We start from the raw sequence: 18947 nt of genomic DNA on the forward strand, positions 1-18947 counted from the left end.
CCCTATGTATACTGGGATCACATGTCAAACCAGGCTAGCTTTTCCTGCATTACTCATGTGACCAGAACAGTTATGTGTCCAGACGGTGATACCACAGAGGCATGGATCCAGATACAGAGAGGAATGATACAGTGGCCTTGCCCTCACCGGAGAACAAACAGCTCTCATATATTTGGAAGGCTTGCAAAGGTTTACCTACCTACAGGTCTGTCCACAGGTAACATGCCCAGGTACTGCACGTGGAACCTCTGCACCAGCTCAGTCTTTGGTGTTGGAAAATCTACTACAGGGAACAAAAGCAGTATGTCTCAGTAGTTCAGGAGACAGTGAAAACCAGCCACGTGTGCTTGGCATCTGCACTCCCAGATTGCCATCCAGACCAGGATGTCTTATTCCCCAGATGTTCTGAAAAGGACAGCATTTCTCAACCGCAGATGTAGGGGTTTTGTCAGTCTAAACCCTACTGACCTCTTTCACAGTGAAATGCTTCGTAAGATGAAGATCAGGTACGGTAAGTCTTTCATATGCTAAGAAACAGCTTTTTGTGCCCTGTTTGTTGGTGTGCCCAAAGAAAGTTTAACCACACAGGGTACAATCAAAGATGTGTGAGAAATAATGCAGCCCCCAGCTATGAACTTAGACATTTTTAAACTAGTGAGTCCTTACCCCAGGGCTCTGCGTAAGTTAAAAACAAAACAAACTCCACTGACAATAGTCTTTAATTTGTTCAACAGAAACACAAAAACAAGTACCCTTTGTGTTAACCACTGCTGACAAAAGCAACTCTGTCCCTTAGCAAGCTGGGAGCAAGCACTCAGCTTCCCCTCCACCCAGGAAAGGCCCCAGCACGCAGCACCCAGGCTGGCTCCTGCTCCTACCTCCCAAAGTCTAGAGAACGGATTCTAGGTTGGGGACCACCATGCCCAATTTTAAGGCATATTTTTATTTTATATGTATGAAAGGTTTGCTAGTCTGCATGTGTGTACCACTGGCATGCGTGTGGGGACTGTGGAATCGAGATGAGGGCGATGGATGCCCTACTTACAGAATGCCAGGAGAGCAGCCAAGTGGCTGCTGGGGATGGAAACTGGGTATTCTGTAAGAGTAGCAGGCCAGAGTTGCAAAGGAGGGGGCGGGGGGAGGGGGAGGGGGAGGGGGAGGGGGGGAGTCAGTCGCAGTCACAGTTGCTGAAGACATACCTTGCAAAGGGACATCAAGACTCATATTGGTCCTCTCCTGTAAGGAGCTGCAGGCCAGGGCTTTGGCATTCTTCCGTTCAGCCATAATCTAGACATGAAATGAAAGTGCAGCTTGGGTTCCCAGTTACAGACCCCATGTCACCAGCCAGCCCTGCCAGTAAAGCCTCGGAGTTGATTCCACTGGGATTTAAACTAGTGTGCTTCCTGCCTTCTTTCCCTGCCAGTCTCTGCATTATACATTACCTCTCACTTCGCCTGCCTGCCTTCCTGGGAAACAGAGCACCGCCTTAGAGCAGCAGTTCTCTTAAGTGCTAAGAATTTCCTTCTTCTGTTGGTTCTCCACTCTGCTGAGAACAGCCCAGAATGTGCTTTGTGGGGGGCACCTGGACCTTCTGGCCCCTGTGCTCAGGGAGCAGAGAGTAACACACTTTCCTGCTGCTGCCTCATGTCTACTTTTGATAACTCTTTCCAGGGCTCTGGAGACAGTGAACGGTTCAAATCCCCACCACTGCCCTTACTGGCTGTGACCTTGTATAAGTAAACTTCCCTTCTGGGTCTCGTTTCTTCACTGAATTTATGTCAGAGTGCAGCTGTGTGGATTAAATGACTATTGAATGAATCCAGAAGGCTCATTCTCCGAGTCTTCCAGGCAGTCTCTCTTCCGTGAGGGACACTAATGGTCACTGTGTGCAGACATCACACTCTTTGCTCTTGTTCTCTACGAGAGGGTGGTACAGTGGTGTGGATTTGGGAATTGGAAGAAGCCTGGTCACAAGTTGCCCTACAAGTAACTCATTTTTTTTCTTTCTTTCTTTCTTTTTTTTTTTTTTTTTTTTCCGAGACAGGGTTTCTCTGTGTAGCCCTGGCTGTCCTGGAACTAACTCTGTAGACCAGGCTGGCCTCGAACTCAGAAATCTGCCTGCCTCTGCCTCCCAAGTGCTGGGATTAAAGGTGTGCGCCACCACTGCCAGGCTGGTAACTCACTTTCAATCCCAGCCCAAGATGTTTGTTGCAAGGCCTGAAAGTCATTTCTCTAGGTATGCAACTTAGAGGTGGTCTAGCATACATAGGAAGAAAGCATAAATTACCCAAAAATACTCCGCCATCTTGTGAGGGACTTGGTCATCCGGGGATATAAGTGGGTTAATCCTAATGGATCTGTTACCAATGCCCTGGACTTCAAAGGACCACTACACATTAATGACATGGGTTGAGCACCACCTGCCTGCTTCTTCCCAAGTTTGATTTCATAGGAAGCGCTCTTGCCTTCCCTACTGTCTTATCTGCTCAGGCGCTAAGAGGAAACAAGGAGGTGGATTCTGTCCATGCCCATCTTACCTTGGAACAGATTTCGTGGAGACTTGTAGCAATGGCTTTTGCTGGTGTGTCACATCGAAACACATGGCATTTCAGAATCCTTGTGTCTTTGTCTCTCGCCACATAAGCAAAGTCCCTGGGCAAAGAAAATTTACCAGGGTATTAGGAAAGGGAGCCTTCCACCAACACGCTCTCTAGTTGTGAATGTTAACTGAGCTCACAGCCAGCGTGTCAGTGGTGAACTGTGAATGCAGCTTAAAAACAGAACCCAAAACGTCAGCAGCTATGGACAGCAGAAGCAGAGTTCAGTGGCTGTTAGGGATGGGCGGCTATATGACATGACAGGGTCCTCTAAAGCTAGGGTCTTGAACTTTGGGGCGGGGAACAATGCAGAGTGAACATGGAATTCTGCAGAAAGCATCTGTCACAGATAGGACGGTGAGACAATGAACACGGAACTGGGAAGATATGAACTACAGAACGGTGCAACGGCAAACGGCTCGGCAGCAGAAGTATAACAAGAGGCTGTGATGTGTGCATGTGTGCACGGAGGATGGGCCAGCCCCACAGCTGCCTGAGAAAGCTGATGGGCAATGAGAGGAAACACTGCAGCACGCAGATCCTGTGGCCTGGAATACTACCACATGGATTATACTGAATGGCCACACTTCAGCCCTGGGGCAAGGCTGGCCTCCTGTGTTATATATCTGGTTAGCTCGAGCAAGTGGCCTATGCTGGGTGGCTGTATGTTTTTATTGATACCCACTGTGACATTACTTGGCTTCAAAACAACCATGCCACACAATTAACTTTTTTGCTGCTATTAATGGAGACACTGGTTCTCCAGAGGGGGAGTAAAACATCTTACTGTATTGTATAGCCCAGGCTGGTCCTAGAATTCCAATCTTCTTGCCTAATTTTTCAAGTTCCGAGGCTGTATGCACGTGAGCTACCCCACACAACAATTTTATTTATGTTTATATTACTTGTCTTCTCTAGTTTTTTTTTTTTAAGATTTATTTATTTTATAAATAAATACTGTAGTTGTCTTCAGACACACCAGAAGAGGGCATCAGATCCCATTACAGATGGTTGTGAGCCACCATGTGGTTGCTGGGAATTGAACTCAGGACCTCTGGAAGAGCAGTCAGTCAGTGTTCTTAACCACTGAGCCATTTCTCCAGCCTCCTCTCTATTTTTTTTTTTTTTAATCTTTAAAGATATATTCTATCTTTAAATTCTATGTATTGTGTGGGTACGTACATGTGTGAGCAGGTGCCCCCCAGGCCAGGGGCATCAGAGCTCCCTGAAGCTGGAGCTGCAGCTGTGAGCTGGGTGCTGGGAACCCATCTCAGGTCCTCTATAAGAGCAGTAAACACTCTTAACTGCCGAGCCACCTCCCCAGCCCCTATTCCTGAGTTTTTGCCATATGGTTTCACAATGTGACCCAGGCTGGCCATAAAATAATAGCAGTTCTCTTGCTTCCCTCCCCTCCCCCACCCAAGTGCTAGAATAAAAGGTGTGAGCTACCCTGCAGGTTAAATTACTTCTCTGAATATAAGAACTGGTGCTGTTTTCATGGATGACTTCCCGGAGCTCTAGCCAGAAGTGTGGTACTAGGGTGAAGGAAGGGGGATGAGCTAGAGGGGTTGGCGAGAGAAGCCTGCCTCCTTGCCTGCCACTGGAAGCTTTGGAGTTGGTCCTGAACACTGGCTCCAGGCTAGACCATCCCTGCCTGTCTACCTCAGGTTCTACCTTTACCTGCCCTCAGCATCTGTCATAAGTACCTCCTGTTCCTTCAGTGACCATTTCATCTGGCATCTCTCATGCTGGAATCAAAGGTCCCCTAGCTTGCTAGCCAGAGTCCTGTACCTGATCCCAACATTATGGCCTAGCTTACCATCTGGACATCCCCTGAATCCCTCGGTCCTATTGCAGCCTGATCAGTAGTCAGCATTCTAGCAAGTTCTTATCCTTGCCTTTGTTTACCCTGTCGTTACTCTATTGCCATGGCTAGGCTCAGTGGTGGCCCCCAGGTTCCCTGTACATACTGCACAGTGAGCTTCCTGCATGCCCGTGAAGCTCCGTGAAGATGGCTTGTGCCTAATTCCCAGTGCCTCGTCTCAGACGGATCATAACAGGAATTTGTAATGTTTGTGGACTGAAGCACTAGTCTATTCCATATGGCCGTAGTGCCTATTGGGAATGGTGGCAATCACGTGGACGTGGAAATGGATACTGTGGCACTAGGTGAAGGACAGGTCTGGGGAAGGCGTTATAGATTTGCAGGATGGGTAGACTTTGAGAGGCAAGCATGGTCTTTCTCCACACTATTCCTAAGCCTTCACATCCTAGTGTCAAGCGCTATCAAGGAAACACACAACCTAAAAACGCAATAGTTCACTTCTGGAGACTGCTCAAGGGAAGCCTTGGACTTGGCTGCTCCCACAAGCTCCCACATTCCCCAGATGGTTGGTGAAGTAAGGCAGGCAATGTCTTACAACCCTTCTCCTTCCAACTCCCAGGTCTAGCTGCTATGTTTCTGAGGCCAAATCTCTCCAGGTGCCCAGGGTCATGCACTGAAAGTCCAAGCATCCTTATCTAGATTTTAAGAGCCGAGGGATCTTTTCCATGTCATTCCTTCTATCAGTGTTTCCCCTCTCTCTCTGCTGAAGAAGAGGGTCCTATAATTCTGTGTTGTGGTATCATCCCTCATTGTCCACAGCTAACTCATCATCTACCCAGTACAGCCTTCCCAAGGCCTGGCTGGCCCTCTGGCCCACAAGGGCTTGCTTGTTTAAATGCTGCCATTATGCAAATTCTGATCGCTACACCCTCTCTTTTGTAGAAAAGCATCGTTCCCCTCTCTGTCTGTCCTCTCTAAGGAACAGGAAGAAACAGTAGGGTACCAGATGCAGGCAAACCAGTTTCAAGTTCATTCCTGGTTCTACTTAGCAAACATCCCAAGCCAAAACTTCCTGGGTGTTGACAAGTAGAAAAATCCACATCATGAATTTTTTTTTTTTTTAAAGAGACAGGGTTTCTCTGTGTAGTCCTGGCTGTCTTGGAACTCACTGCGTACAGCAGGCTGACCTCCAATTCACAGAGATCCCCCTGCCTCTGCCTCCCATGTGCTGGAATTAAAAATGTGTGCCAGCACTGCCCAGCCAAAATTTCATTTTGAATGAAATTATCAAAATGGTGTTAAAGTTGCCTTCAGCTTATGTGAACAAGGTGTAAAGTAGAAATAACCGTCACATTGACTTGTGGGTCCCGTCTCATCAAGTAGATGCAAACATTCCAAACCCACAAATCCTTCTGGCCTTGGAGAAGCATATTAGACCTGTGTGGCCCCCAATCTGGATATTAACCCCATCTTTATGTGTGGGAAGAAACATTGATTTCAGTGCTATGCTGCCATTCTCTGATGAAAGCTTCTAAGACCCAGAGTCTTCTCCCTGCTGAACAGTGGCTGGCAGGAAGCATACTATCCCAAGGTTACTAGGGAGGATGGGACACACCTGGACCACCAACCACTGGATCAGTTCTCCCAAGCGTGAGCTTTGTGCTGTCTGCGCTTTCCCGTGTAACCTCACAGGCATAATTTTAAAAACTCATTATTATTAATCTTTATTTCCTTTCTGCACAGGGGAAGGTGACGAACGCCTCAGGGCAATTGTCTGGAATCTACATTTTCCCAAAGGAGAAAGTTGCAGCCTTGGGCTTTATGGGGGAGGGCTTCTCACAGGTTCTGAGCAGCCTGTCTCTTCCTATTTCTTCATAGATAGATCAGAATATCCCAGTAAGAGCTGTGTGTGAGAGCATCCACTGACCCCGGGGTCAGCCTCCCCAGCATCTCTTCCTGTGGAGAGGTCTGCGTGCCTCTAACTATTCCACTACATATCCTGCATCACCCTAAAACAGCTGTTAGTTTAGTCCCCAACACGGAGGTCTGCAGAGGTGACAGGGTTTGTTCCTCAGACCTAGAGCAAACATCTCATTAATCAGCAGTGAGTCCAGACATCTTGTCACAGGTTGTTCTAGAAGCTCTGTTTGCAGCATCCCTCTTCTGTGACTGTGCGTTAGACACAGAAATGGCTTCCCTTGTTTCTCAAAGATGCTCTTGTCCTAATTCATGAACTCTGTGAGAAATGTCTTTGCAGATGTACCAACTCAGGGATCTGAGTATCTGTGCCTGTATCCTGGATTGTCTGACTGACTCAGGGAAATCCCGAGGGAAGGGAGGCAACTTCTGCCTTAGAAATCAAAGGCCAGGACCAGGGTCACAGGAGAGGGGTACAGGTAAGGACAAGCATGTGTGTTTTCCTGAAAGGACAGCTCCATCATGTCTGGAAAACCCACTGTAGACCTCTGACCTCTAGCACTCTCAGAGAATCTATCTGTTACTTGAAGCCACTTCTGCTTGTGGTAATTTGTTACAATAGCAACAGGACACTATGCAGCTACCCTAGGACTTCCCCCAAACTGGAGTATGGCATTCTTTATATTTTTTTGAAATAGTCAATTCGCTTCCACAGCTTTCTTCTGTGTGGCTGCCATGGTGCATCAATGATGCAAACACAGACAGATAAGGTTCCAGACGGGAAGCCCAGTGGCAAATGTCACGCACTGGTCAGAGACATGCGACTTGTGTCCTTACACCCTCTCCAGGGTAAAAAAGGCAAAGAAGGTTCAAATGAAACTCAAATGACAACAAAGACAGGAGGGAGCTGAGCACCCAGATGTCTGGAAGAACCCCTGGTTCTTGTGCGTGAGGTTCAAGGAAAGGCATGGAAAGGCTCAATGCGGAAGACTCTAAAGAGAAGGTGGGGAAAGAGTGAGGGAGGAGGGAGGCCCAAGGTGAGGCTGGAGGACTTCCCAGAGCTGAGGAACCCAGCAGTAGCAGACAGGCAAAGAGGAGCCTGGCCACCTGGACCCTGACCTTAGAGAGGGGAGTTTAGGATCCTGGTAGAACAAAATTGATACCTTATTTAATTTTTAAAGACCTCTTCTCACCAGGCAGTGGTGGCGCACGCCTTTAATCCCAGCACTTGGGAGGCAGAGGCAGGTGGATTTCTGAGTTCTAGGCCAGCCTGGACTACAGAGTGAGTTCCAGGACAGCCATGGTTATACAGAAAAACTGTGTTTTGAACCCCCCCTTCTCCCCCAAAAATCACTTCTCTCTTTGGAAGTTATCAAATACATATGAAAGTAGACAAGAAACTCCCATGTCTGACTACTGGACTTCCACAGTCATTGAAATGGCACCAACTAGTACGGTATAAAATTTTACTGTTCCTGCCACTACCACAATGCTATAGGCCATTACGCTTATACCTCGGATTCTTTCATGTCTTTTAGTGATCTTCCTGTATTCCAAGGAAATGAAGAAACCATAGTGTGTGTGTGTGTGTGTGTGTGTGTGTGTGTGTGTGTGTGCGCGCGCGCACGCACGCGCACGCACCTCCATGGTCAGAGGATTCCTGGAAGTTGGGAAAATGGCCATTCCAGTGCCAGGCACATGAACTCAGGAGACCACTATGGACCATGTGCCTATCAGGTGTCACATCACAGTTGGTCAGCAGTAGCTTGGGTGCTGCTGGGTATGCCATTGGCCTATGACATAGGGGTGTTGTAGAGCACATACAGGGTCCCTGTGGCTCGGACACTGTGGGATAGGCAGCTGGCTGGTCTTCAGTAGGGACATTTCAAGCCACTAAAGAGTCTATGTGTATTTGCTTCCATAGTAGTGGTATACCTCTAGAGACAGGCGCCTCTACTGCCCCCTGGTGGCTGGGTGTCTCTTCTCAGGACTCAGCAATTCATATATAAAACTACACCACTAGTCTAAATGGTCCCCAGACTCCAGTCACAACATGGCTTCTGTTTTCCCACACATTCTTCTGGATATCTAACTCCAAGTTGTTCTGCTTGATGACAGGAACCCTTTGCTCCAGCTCACAGCCTGTATGAGGCTGGGCCAGGCCATTTTGCTCAGAATAAGGCTGTCAGTCAAAGCAGGTGTGGGCCAGGCCATTTTGCTCAGAATTCTACTCCATTTGTTTCTTGCTGCCATAGGCACTGTGGAGTTTTGTTCTACAGAGCAGGGAGTGGGAGGCTTGCAGCTGAAACCTCTTGTCTCCTCCTTAAACCCCGGCAGACGCCATCGACAGGACTCAAGCCACTCTAGCAGTTTGATTACTGAACCCATGTGCTTCCAAATCCTTTCTTCTCGTCCTTTTGCTGTTCTCTCCTGTAATTATTCCCCCAGAGGACCAGCCTCAGGTTCTGCCAGAGAGAAAAATGTCAGCACTAAGACATCTTTGACAGCCTCAAATTTCTTAATGGCAAAGTGAAGAACCAAAGACTGCTTTCATTATTCTCTGCTCCACGGCGTCTCGATCACCCTACAGGGGCTTGCTCAGTCTTCATGGAATGAACGGATAAACAATTTTTTTTTTTTTTATTCAAAGGGCTGCTATTAAAAACAGCCTCTTGGCTCACTCTGTCAATCTCTCTGGCAACTCTCTTAGGGCGTCTGGAATTTACTTATGTATTTTCTCTCTCTGCCAAATGAGCTGAAAGTGTCTAAAGACCTCTTAGCTGCTATATACTGTCTCTGCTACAGTAACCCTGACAAGTGATACCCAGATAGAAACCTCATTACCTTATGGAACCAGCCTGCCTTGTTGTTGTAAGCCTTCCAGTGACTGAATGAAAAAAGTGAGTGTGTGTGTGTATGTATACATATGTAGATATAGTTTGTTTCTCTTAATGAGAGACTGGAACCTCCTTCCTTATATTCTTTGCTGGTTGAACTGGCTTTACTTTCTGGGGAGATCCAGAACATGACAGCCATGTCAGCCACACTGACGGCCCATGTGATACCCATTGAGCTCTTCCTCCTCTTTTCCATTTGCTGTCTCACCAAACCTTCTCTGCTGACATTTCTTACCTCCACAGACTAGATGACATCTTTTATCTAGTAATTCATATTTTTTTTACAGGTGGAATATATGTTTTTATGTAGAGACATTGTAAAGACTGCTCCATGACTGTCATTTGCTAAGTGGTAGTTACCATTATAAATGAGGGGGAAATAAAGGAAAGCCTGCTCTAAATCGCAGCCTCCTCTCTATGAAGGACATTGTTGTGGTGGTTTGAATATGCTTGGCCCAGGGAGTGGCACTATTAGGAGGTGTGGCTTTGTTGGAGTAGGTGTGGCCTTGTTAGAGAAGGCGTGTCACTGTGGGGGTGGGCTTTGAGGCCCTCCTCCCAGCTGCCTGAGGTTCAAGGCAGATATCTCAAAGAAGGGAAAACAGAAGCCAAGTGGTACTAGATCAAGATGAAGAACTCTCAGCTCCTTTTCCATCACTGTGTCTGTCTGGACACTGCCATTCGTCCTGCCATGATGATAATGGACTGAACCTCTGAACCTGTAAGCCAGCCATAATCAAATGCTGTCTCTTATAAAAGTTGCCTTGGTCATGGTGTCTCTTTTCCCTAACTAAGAAAGATGTTTTACTCAATCCTGCATTGACTGAATGACTTCCTAGCCACATGTAGGTACCCTTCCTCCCAGCCTGCCTTTTTGTGGAAGCTACAGGCCAGCAGTGTGGTTCCCGGCAGAGGGCAAGGTGAGGCTGCAATCAGGAGGAGACAGGCACAGGAACTTTGGCTAACTACTTCTAGCACCTCTGGAGGAAGCTTTCTCTCTCCTTTGCTCTGCATATGGAGTTGAGCATGGGATTTTGGAATTTGGAAGGCGGGCTTACACCAAAACAGAGTGCTAAATCAAAATATGGCCATGAACACCTTCAGGACCTAGGAGACAAATGAATCCTGTTTCCAAGACTGACTGCTCTTATTTCAGATTAGACTTGGGGCAGGAGGTACAGGAGATGGAGAAGGGGACATGAGGAACTTCACTGCCGTAAATGGCTGGTCTAGAGTACCTGCCTGCTGTCTGTCTTGGGTGGTATTTTTCTGTTTTATCATACCCAACACCAACCATACCAGGTGTGGGCATCTGGGAGCCCATCAAGCTTGGGTTCCAACTTGGCAAACTTCTCTCTCCTTCTGCTTCGTCTAGGAAGATGCTAAGTTCTGAAAGGAGCAGCCCAACACCTCGCTATCTGAGGTGAACACATTCTGTACAGCCTCTCTGGGAACGTTCTTGAGATGTGGACTGTGTAAACAGCAGGCCCGAGTTCTACCATCTGCCAGGAGTGAGGAGGCTTGAACAGAAGGTGGACCATTCTCTAGTGTGCACTCTCACTGTTAGTATTCAGAACAGCTGTCACAGCTGTCTCCTAGTAAGGAGACCTGGACACAGAGGGAAGGAGGAAGGGAAGAGCTGGCAAATGTCTCGACACTTCCCCACTGTGGATTCCTGCAGTTGTGGTGCACAGAGGTGAGAGAGCTTAGACCCTGTGCTCAGGCCCAGGGTGTATCCCCCAAATAGGAGAACTTCTCTTAGTCATATCTTCTGTTAGACCTGTCTAGTAAGTATGACCTGCTCGGTCTATGTTGTCTCACTGGGCAAGACAGAAAAATGGTCACTAGCTACAACAGGGAGTGTAGCTAGGAGGGATCCCAAAGCAAAGAGGAACTCATCCCTGGAACAATCTCTTCACTATGGCTGGCACTTCTCAAAATGCCCTTCGTCTACCAAAGTAGGATGGACGGAGATATACATACATTCATGATACATACATACATACATACATACATACATACAAAATCTCCATTCTATCAGTTTGGAGGCTGACACTCAGAGCATTTGAAATTGTGTAAGCACCCTGAATTTCATGGGTATATCCTCTCCACGGATAACGCCCTTCAGGGAGGACAGGAGGGTTGCCTGGCTGTGCTGTGGCTAACAACTGATACTGAAATTGACTGTATTCTGCCTAGCCACCCAGGAAACGTAATAAGAGAACACAACAAAGTTCCAAATTGTCACTCTTCAGTGTGTCACAGGTTCAATGTGGCATGGGGACCCAAACATATTGGTCACATTTCCTCCCCGGCATGCTGAGTCATTTGTTCAGCCATTAGTGAGAGAGACCCGAGACCTGGTAGGGTGGCCGTTATTCTCAGCCCATCACCTTCCCCAAACAGAACCAAACACAGAAGTAGGTTAGGGGCCCAGGTGCAAATGATGAGGATGAGAGGTTACGCAAGACAAAGGTCCACCTTCGGAGGCAGAGAGGCTGTGAGGATGGTGATGGGAATGGAGGAAGTGGTGAGTTCTGTCAGACACATGAGATGCCGGGGAAGGGGAGAAGTGAAAAATTGCCGGTTACCTCTCTCTGAATCCGGGAAGGCATGAGGGAAGAGCAGAAACAGCGGGTTAGCATCCGTACTGTATCCAGTCTACAACGCAGCTCTCAGCGCCCGACATCCCACCGTGGTTCCCAATTTTGCAGCCATTAATAGCCTTTCTGTGCTTATTTTAGCCGAACCCTATCACCCAGAAGAGTGTATTTTGAGCCACACTACGATGAAGCCAAGAGTTGCCAGCTGAATCTGCAGAGGCAACAGATCAGCCGGGGGAGGTAACCAGGCTTAAAATATCACAGTCAAGTACAGGAGACTGTTTGCAGGAAACACTGGCAGGGAACTTATCTTCAGTCTCCAGCCCCAGCTTCACTCACACACACACACACACACACACACACACACACACACACACACTCACCACACCATCACCACCACCACCAAACATACAGAATCAATCAAGCAAAGGCAGCCTTACCTGCTTCACGGCCCCTGAACATTCTATTAGAGTTGCAGCCCTGGTCCCCAGGAGCTTTAATGAAGCCCTTATGGGGCAATGGGGAGGAACGTAGGGCAGAAGTGGGAAAGAAAGAGGTAGGAGATAAAGACTTCAAGGGTACGGGTACAGAGCCGTGCCAAGAGGGGGTGTGGGTACAGAGAAGTGCCAGGGAAGAAAGGAAGGGGGCGCAGAGAGAAGTAGGGAGCATCTGGGGGTTGGGGGTGGGGGTGGGGACAACAGCAAGCTTTGAGTTTCGTGCTCAGAGCTACCCGGAGTTGCCAGGCGACCCTAGAGATGGCACCGAGCCCCATCCCTTTCTGTTCTGTCAGAGGCATTACAAAAGGGCCCAGAGGCAGCCTCTAAGTGGCACAGGTGTTCTGTTGAGTAACAGTCTGAGGAAGCAGAGCACCAGACAGCTAAGCCATGAGAAGAGATGTGGGGTTCATAAGGGACCTGTTCTCTCTCTCTCCCCACACACTGGACCTGCAGCTGCTGTCGCCTAGGCCAGGTGAGGGTGACAATTAATACACCGTCAAGTATATGACCAGATGGTAAACTAGAAGGATGGAGGGAGCCATCACACTCCACCTTAGAACAATACTTGTGGCATACTCCCACAAGGGTGGGGAGTGCAAGCCCACAAACCTGAGAGGAAGCTACAATGTCTCAAATGGAAAGCCATGAGAAAGCTCAGAGTGCATTTAAGAACTTGTACCACAGAAGGCTGCAGTAGGCCAGGTGGTGGTGGTGGTGGTGGCGGCGGCAGCGGTGGTGGCGGCGCACACCTTTGATCCCAGGACTTGGGAGGAAGAGGCAGGTGGATCTCCGAGTCTGAGGCCAACCTGCTCTACAGAGTGAGTTCCAGGACAGTCAAGGGCTACATAGAGAAACTCTGTCTCAAAAAAAAAAAAAAAAAAAAAAAAAAAAACCCAAACCAAACCACACCACATGAAGCAAAAACAACAAAACAAAATAAAACAAATAAAAAAGGCTAAAATAACATAGCACAGCACCAAACTGTCACCTTAAGGTGCAGATCATGGAGGATATTTGTGTGAATATTATACAGCAGGCACAAATGAATTTTACACATCTACCTCCATATTCAGGGCAAATCACTGTGATCAGCATGGGCCAAGCACCAGCACAGGTGACACCTCGAATGCTTATGATTACAGCAGCACACACACCTTATCCATTGAGCTCTGGGGTCAGAAGGTCCGTGCAGGCCCTACCAGCAGTCTGACAGGGTCATTAGTATGGTGTTCATGGACACAGAAGAAAACAGGCTCAAAGAGTTTGAGGAATTTGGCCAAGCCATACAGCAGGAACATGGTGAAGACAGGGTTTGTGACTGCAAGTCTGTCTTGGTTCTGTCTCAGATGATAAACCCACAGGGCTGAACAAGTTTGCTTAAGGCAGCGCTAAAGGGTTTGACAAGGAAGCTGGGATCTTAGAGGACCAAGGAACACACGTTTCCAGGAGAGACTCTTTAGGCTTAGGAGGTAGACAGGGTCCAGGATCTTCCATGATGGAACCTAACCTTCTCATTGTCAATTTATTAGGTTCTCCCAGTGTGCCAGGCTCACAGTATTAGATGACAGACTCCCAACCTAGGTCACCCAACAGTGACGAGGGGACAGAGACACTAGCTCAGGGCACTCATGAGAAATGAGATTAAGTGAGATGGCATTTAACCAAGATGCAATGACCTGAATTTGGGGAGCTTTTAGCACAAAGTCACGGAATGGGTTCCTGTCTCAGTTAGGCTGGCGTGGGCAGCAATTAGCCTTGAGGGAGCAGGGGACTGCAGCTATGTGTATACTCTTGACTGGAGGGTGGTCTTCCTCTGCAGGAGAAGGTCATCTTCAATGGAGCATGCAGCTTTGGAAGGGCACTTGTGGGACAGTAAGGGAGTGGGAGGACATTTGTCTAGGCAGCCAGATCAGCTGACTCAACCATGGTTACCGTGAGATGACAGATGTCACCGGCCTATTGCCCTCTTATCTATAGGTGGCTTCTGAGGGACACTGTCTCTCATGGGAAGATATTCACCTAGGAAGGGAACGTTTCTTAGACTCACTGGATGCTCTTCCACACTCTCCTCACCCTGCTACCAAAGGCAAGCTTTAGAAGTGACTTTTTGTAAGTCAGTGACCCAATGGAGTCTCAGGTTTCCTACCTTACACACAACAGGCTCTTAGAATGTCCTTCTAGCCAGTTTCTTCTTTTAAGAATAACAATAAATTTTTTTTTCCTTTAAGGAGAATGTGCAAATGATGTTTCTTTGATTCCATTTTGATTTACAGCAAGAGCTTTCAGTTTCTCACTCCTCTCAAATGCCTCTGTCTAGCACATGAAGACAACTTTGCCCAGTAGCCGGGAATAAAAAAAACCCGAGAACAGGATGTTTTCTTCTGTGCATAGCCTTGACTATTTAAACTCAGACCCATTGCAAAGGACTCATTTGAACAAACAACCCTGACATGCAGCTGCTGTGTTTCCCCCTGCAGGAAGACCTGGGAAACATCTAAAAAGAGCTAATTCTTTGGGGCTTATGTGATACTGCTTGCTTTAAGTGTTGAAGTGAAAACCAGCCATAAAGAGAGATTTCAGGGGAGCTCTGAAATGTCACTGGAAAACCTCAATGAGTCACAGACAGTGGTGGCTGTGCCAGCATTCGTTATGTTTGCTAAATGACAAACATCAACAACGAAAAACCCATCGGCCCAGAGCTGGGCTTCACAGGAGATGATCCGTTCTGAGAGTGGAGGAGGCTAAATTTAGTCAGCTGCAAGCCTTCGCAGTGTAGACGACGCCAGTGGGAAGAATCAAGGCCCAGGATTAGTTCCACTGAAGTAGCTCACCAGGGCTGCCTGATCAGCGTGCTCTTGCCACAGCTCCTTGCAAAAACAAATGCAGGAAAATGGGCACTGTTTTCCTTAATACAAACCTCAGACAACAGAGCTACTTTGTCATGTGCATTCCTGAAAAACAGCAACAGGAACGGCATGCCAGAGCGACACAGTAGAGTATGGTTCTGTGAAAGAGGACGTCACATTTGTGTCCTGGGCAAGCTACTTCCTACTCAATGCAAAATCACAACCACCCCTTTCTCACACACAGGCTCACAGAGCAAGGTCTCTGCTATGGCCCTGCTTGCCCACTATAAATACGTTTCTTTATCACTGTAGGTTTTTAGAACCTCTGGAGGCAGAGCTGTGAGCTGTGGTAATCTAAGTCTTCCACCTATTTTTGCACCCGACAGTCCATTTTCCTGTCTAACTTCACGTCCTTGGTTAACCGACTTTTATTATCTGTTTGCCCTTGGTTGGGGCCCTTGGCTTCTTTGTTCTCCAACTTCATCTGTAATTTGGGTGAACCAGTGACACATATATCTTTACAGGGGGAGAGAATTGATCCACAGAACTCTTGAGCTATCATGGGTGGTGGTGTGAATTGGCCGTGAACATATTGGGGGGGGAGGGGGGCAAGAAAGGCAGGTCTGCCCTCCATAACTTGTCTTGGATTACCACCTCTTTTGTGACCTCCAGTAAGAGTCACCTGCATCACAATTTTATGTTCCGTTCTGGAGGGGATGGAACCAGAGGCCCAGCAGACCCCTGTGGACTCTCCACCTCAGGACTGAAGTGAATAACAAGTTTATGCAAATTACCCATCTGGTTTCTGGCGAGATTCACGTGCTTCAGCTCAGGGACAGGTTTTCTTTCCTGCAGCTGAAGATGACTGGAACACCTGCCTTGACACAGGGACACTGTCCTTTCCAGGGTAGGCTTCTTCCCTCAGCTCCTGCTACCAGCCCCTGCCCCAGTGGCAGCCTTTAACTGGGGCCAGAGAGAGTAAGAGTGCCTGAGGATTTACAGTGGGGTAAAGATATTGAAATGCAAAGCACGTTCTTCTCAACAAAGGATTTCTCATGATTCCAGAGAGAAAAGACACAATAGTTAAACTGGCAGCTCACTGAAGAGGGGGGAGGTATATTTAAAAACAGCCAAGGAATGGGTGTCTTGTTTTGGTTTTTCTCTGCCAAGTCCCTCTTGAGGAGAAGAGTTGAAGAGTTCCAGCTTTCCTTTGTACAGATCGTAAGTGAAACACAAGCTTACCCCTCTGAGAGGAAATTTAACATTTAGTTTTCAAATTGGTGGTGGTGGGGGGGGAGGAGTGTAACTCATGCCACACCCCAGTTTCCAGGGAAAAGGTTGAGCTCATTAAATAATATATGTCATACATGAACAGTGAAGGCATGGCTTTTGTTTTCAAAGCAGAGAAGGCACATGCCACCCAGAAGGCTTCTAGCTGACTGGGCAGAGGAGTGTACTTTGTTTGCTGGAGAGTTTGATACAGATTAGGGAGATGGCAGCTCTCCACACCGTGTAAGAAACATCTGCAGTGGGAAAGCGCCCGAGGACTCGATAAGACTCCTCGAGAAACGTGAAGAGGTGAGGGAAAACAAAACCAAAAACCCTAAAGCAAAGCCACACTGTGCCTGTAGGTAAAGTCTCTTCTGTGAATCCACTTGTTTGGGTGGATGGGGGGAATACTAGGGTAAGCAGCACATCAAATGGGTTTTTTTTTTTTTTTTTTAAATCATCTCTCACTTAGATGCAAGTATTCTTGATAATCTATAAATTCAATAGTGTCTAAAGAAATACAGACAACACTACAAAGAGTAGTCACTGCTACAGAAATAAGCACAGGCAGTCTCTGGTCATGAGACATGCTTTATAAAAGGGAATCCAAAGTCCAGGGAACTTCACTGGCTTCACCCCCACAGCTAGCAGGAGGCCATTTACCCAGGAGAGTCTGGGCTACACTCAATTGAGCTCTTCCCCTGTGCTGCGCGATCATGTGGGAACCTGATGCTCAAGCCTGACTCTAGGCAGCTGACTTTGCTTAGGACCTTCTCCTTCAGGAGATGTGTGGCCTTGGTTCTTGGGACTGTTCTCTCCCTTCCTCCCTTTTCTTTCTCTCATTCTGTGTCTCTGTCTTTCTCTGTCCCCACCAGACTATGGTTCTTCAGTGCTGGGGCCAACAACAGCAATTACCTGCTGTGTTCTTCTGTCTTCTCCCATCACTCTCCAACCTACAGCCACTCCCAAATTCCCTGCCTTCCCAACCCTGTAACCCTGGGTTCCCAAACATACCAGTCTCTTCCAGCTTTTTGTCTATTGCCCATCACCCCATGTTCTGTGCAGGTTCCCTTCGATCAATCACCATCGCCCCTAACAGGCTCCACTGTCCCCAGCCACAGCTAACTGGAACCGTATGAACTACCCTGATTATATACGCATAAGTTCTCCCTCTCTCCCCTGACTAAAACATCAAGTCCAGGTGAGCAGGGGCCTTTTACCTAGATTACACATCATTGGCTGGCATGGGGCAGGCAATCAACAAGCCCTTTGGGATGAATGAATGACTTGAACAGAGAGCACTCTGCCATTCCCTTGCCAGCCTTAGGTATACTGGTGAGAACCTAAGGGAACTTTGTGTACCCAGCTGGCTAGATTTCTCTTTCTCTTACTGTAATTCACAGACAGTCCTTTAAAAATGACTTTAGTTCATATTGCATTTTCATGCCATCTGAAGTCGTGTCGTAAGACATCCACTCCGCTGCAATGGGCGGGAGGCAAGCTCTTGGAAGTTCATTCATTTGTCTCTTGTGACTATGTGAAAGCAAAGCACATCTGTACTCTGTTCATCTCCGGCAACAGTGACAGTGATGTTTCCAGGGTCCCTAACCAGATTCCTTCTTTGGGACATTTGTCTAAACGAAAAACAGTTCCTCTGCTCCTACAAATCAATACATAAATTTCCCCCGTATATAGATTTCTATCAAGATTTATTGGCTCCGCAGGGAATTTTCTTTATGTTTGCACTCCGAGAAATAAACTTTAGCTTGTTACTCAGGGAAAAGAGCTAAGATAACACGTGTGCAGAAGGAGAGGAGAGTCGGACAGCTGAGGGAGACCCTGAGAGCACCACTCCTGAGGGGCACAGTGTCCCAGCAAGAGTTACCTTCTTATAGTGTGACATGTTCGCGCTCTTCCCATATAGTAAGCTCACTTATTATTTTTAAGCTGTGTGTGTGTTCGTGTGCAGGTGCAAACACACATTCTCACTGTTTATATTATGTGCATGTACCCCCACACAAATATATACATACATGCATGTATTTGTTTGGCTTAGAGCCTTGTGCATTCTAGAAAAATGGCCCCACTCTCGAGCTACCTCTCTAGTCCTGCTTTTGTTCTGAGTCGGGTGCTTGCTAACTTGCTTAAGCTAGCCTTGAACTTTGGATCTTCCTTTCTTGGCCTCCCAAACAGCTGGGATTATAGGCCTGCATCACCAGACGTGTCCTTAAAGAAAGTCAGTCAGTCAATCAGTGAATCTTAAGAAAACAAAAATGGCATCACTGTGGATGCATCACTCCAGCTTTACTGTGTGAATTCACCTTTCTGTTATTACCTGTATTTGTTGATATTTGGTAATTCAAACAGACGCATCATGTAAGGAAAGTGTGTGAGATTAAAGAGTCTGACCTGCAGACATTCTTGTTGGAGGCTGTTTTTCAGAGCTGGATAAAGGTAACTGGGCCTTCTGGCTTCTACAGGACCAACAAAACAAAACAA

The 18947-nt window shown here is 47.4% G+C and overlaps 1 protein-coding gene across 16 annotated transcripts in view; it reads right to left on the bottom strand.

Moving 5' to 3' along the window:
• Apbb2 (amyloid beta precursor protein binding family B member 2) overlaps positions 1-18947 on the bottom strand; it is a 333238-nt gene that overhangs the window by 13065 nt on the left and 301226 nt on the right. For 13 of the 16 annotated variants that reach the window (XM_034509338.2, XM_076938580.1, XM_076938574.1 and 10 more), the window contains 3 exons: positions 2538-2652; positions 1200-1287; positions 200-283 (listed from right to left, as the gene is read on the bottom strand). In XM_034509338.2, coding sequence (XP_034365229.1) covers positions 200-283; positions 1200-1287; positions 2538-2652 — 287 coding nt within the window. Of the gene's footprint in view, positions 1-199; positions 284-1199; positions 1288-2537; positions 2653-11824; positions 11973-18947 lie in introns of those variants that run through there. The other 3 variants (XM_034509340.2, XM_034509333.2, XM_076938581.1) reach the window with 2 other exon arrangements.

Source organism: Arvicanthis niloticus, chromosome 7 (assembly GCF_011762505.2).
Source record: "Arvicanthis niloticus isolate mArvNil1 chromosome 7, mArvNil1.pat.X, whole genome shotgun sequence".
Classification (NCBI taxonomy): Eukaryota; Metazoa; Chordata; class Mammalia; order Rodentia; family Muridae; genus Arvicanthis; species Arvicanthis niloticus.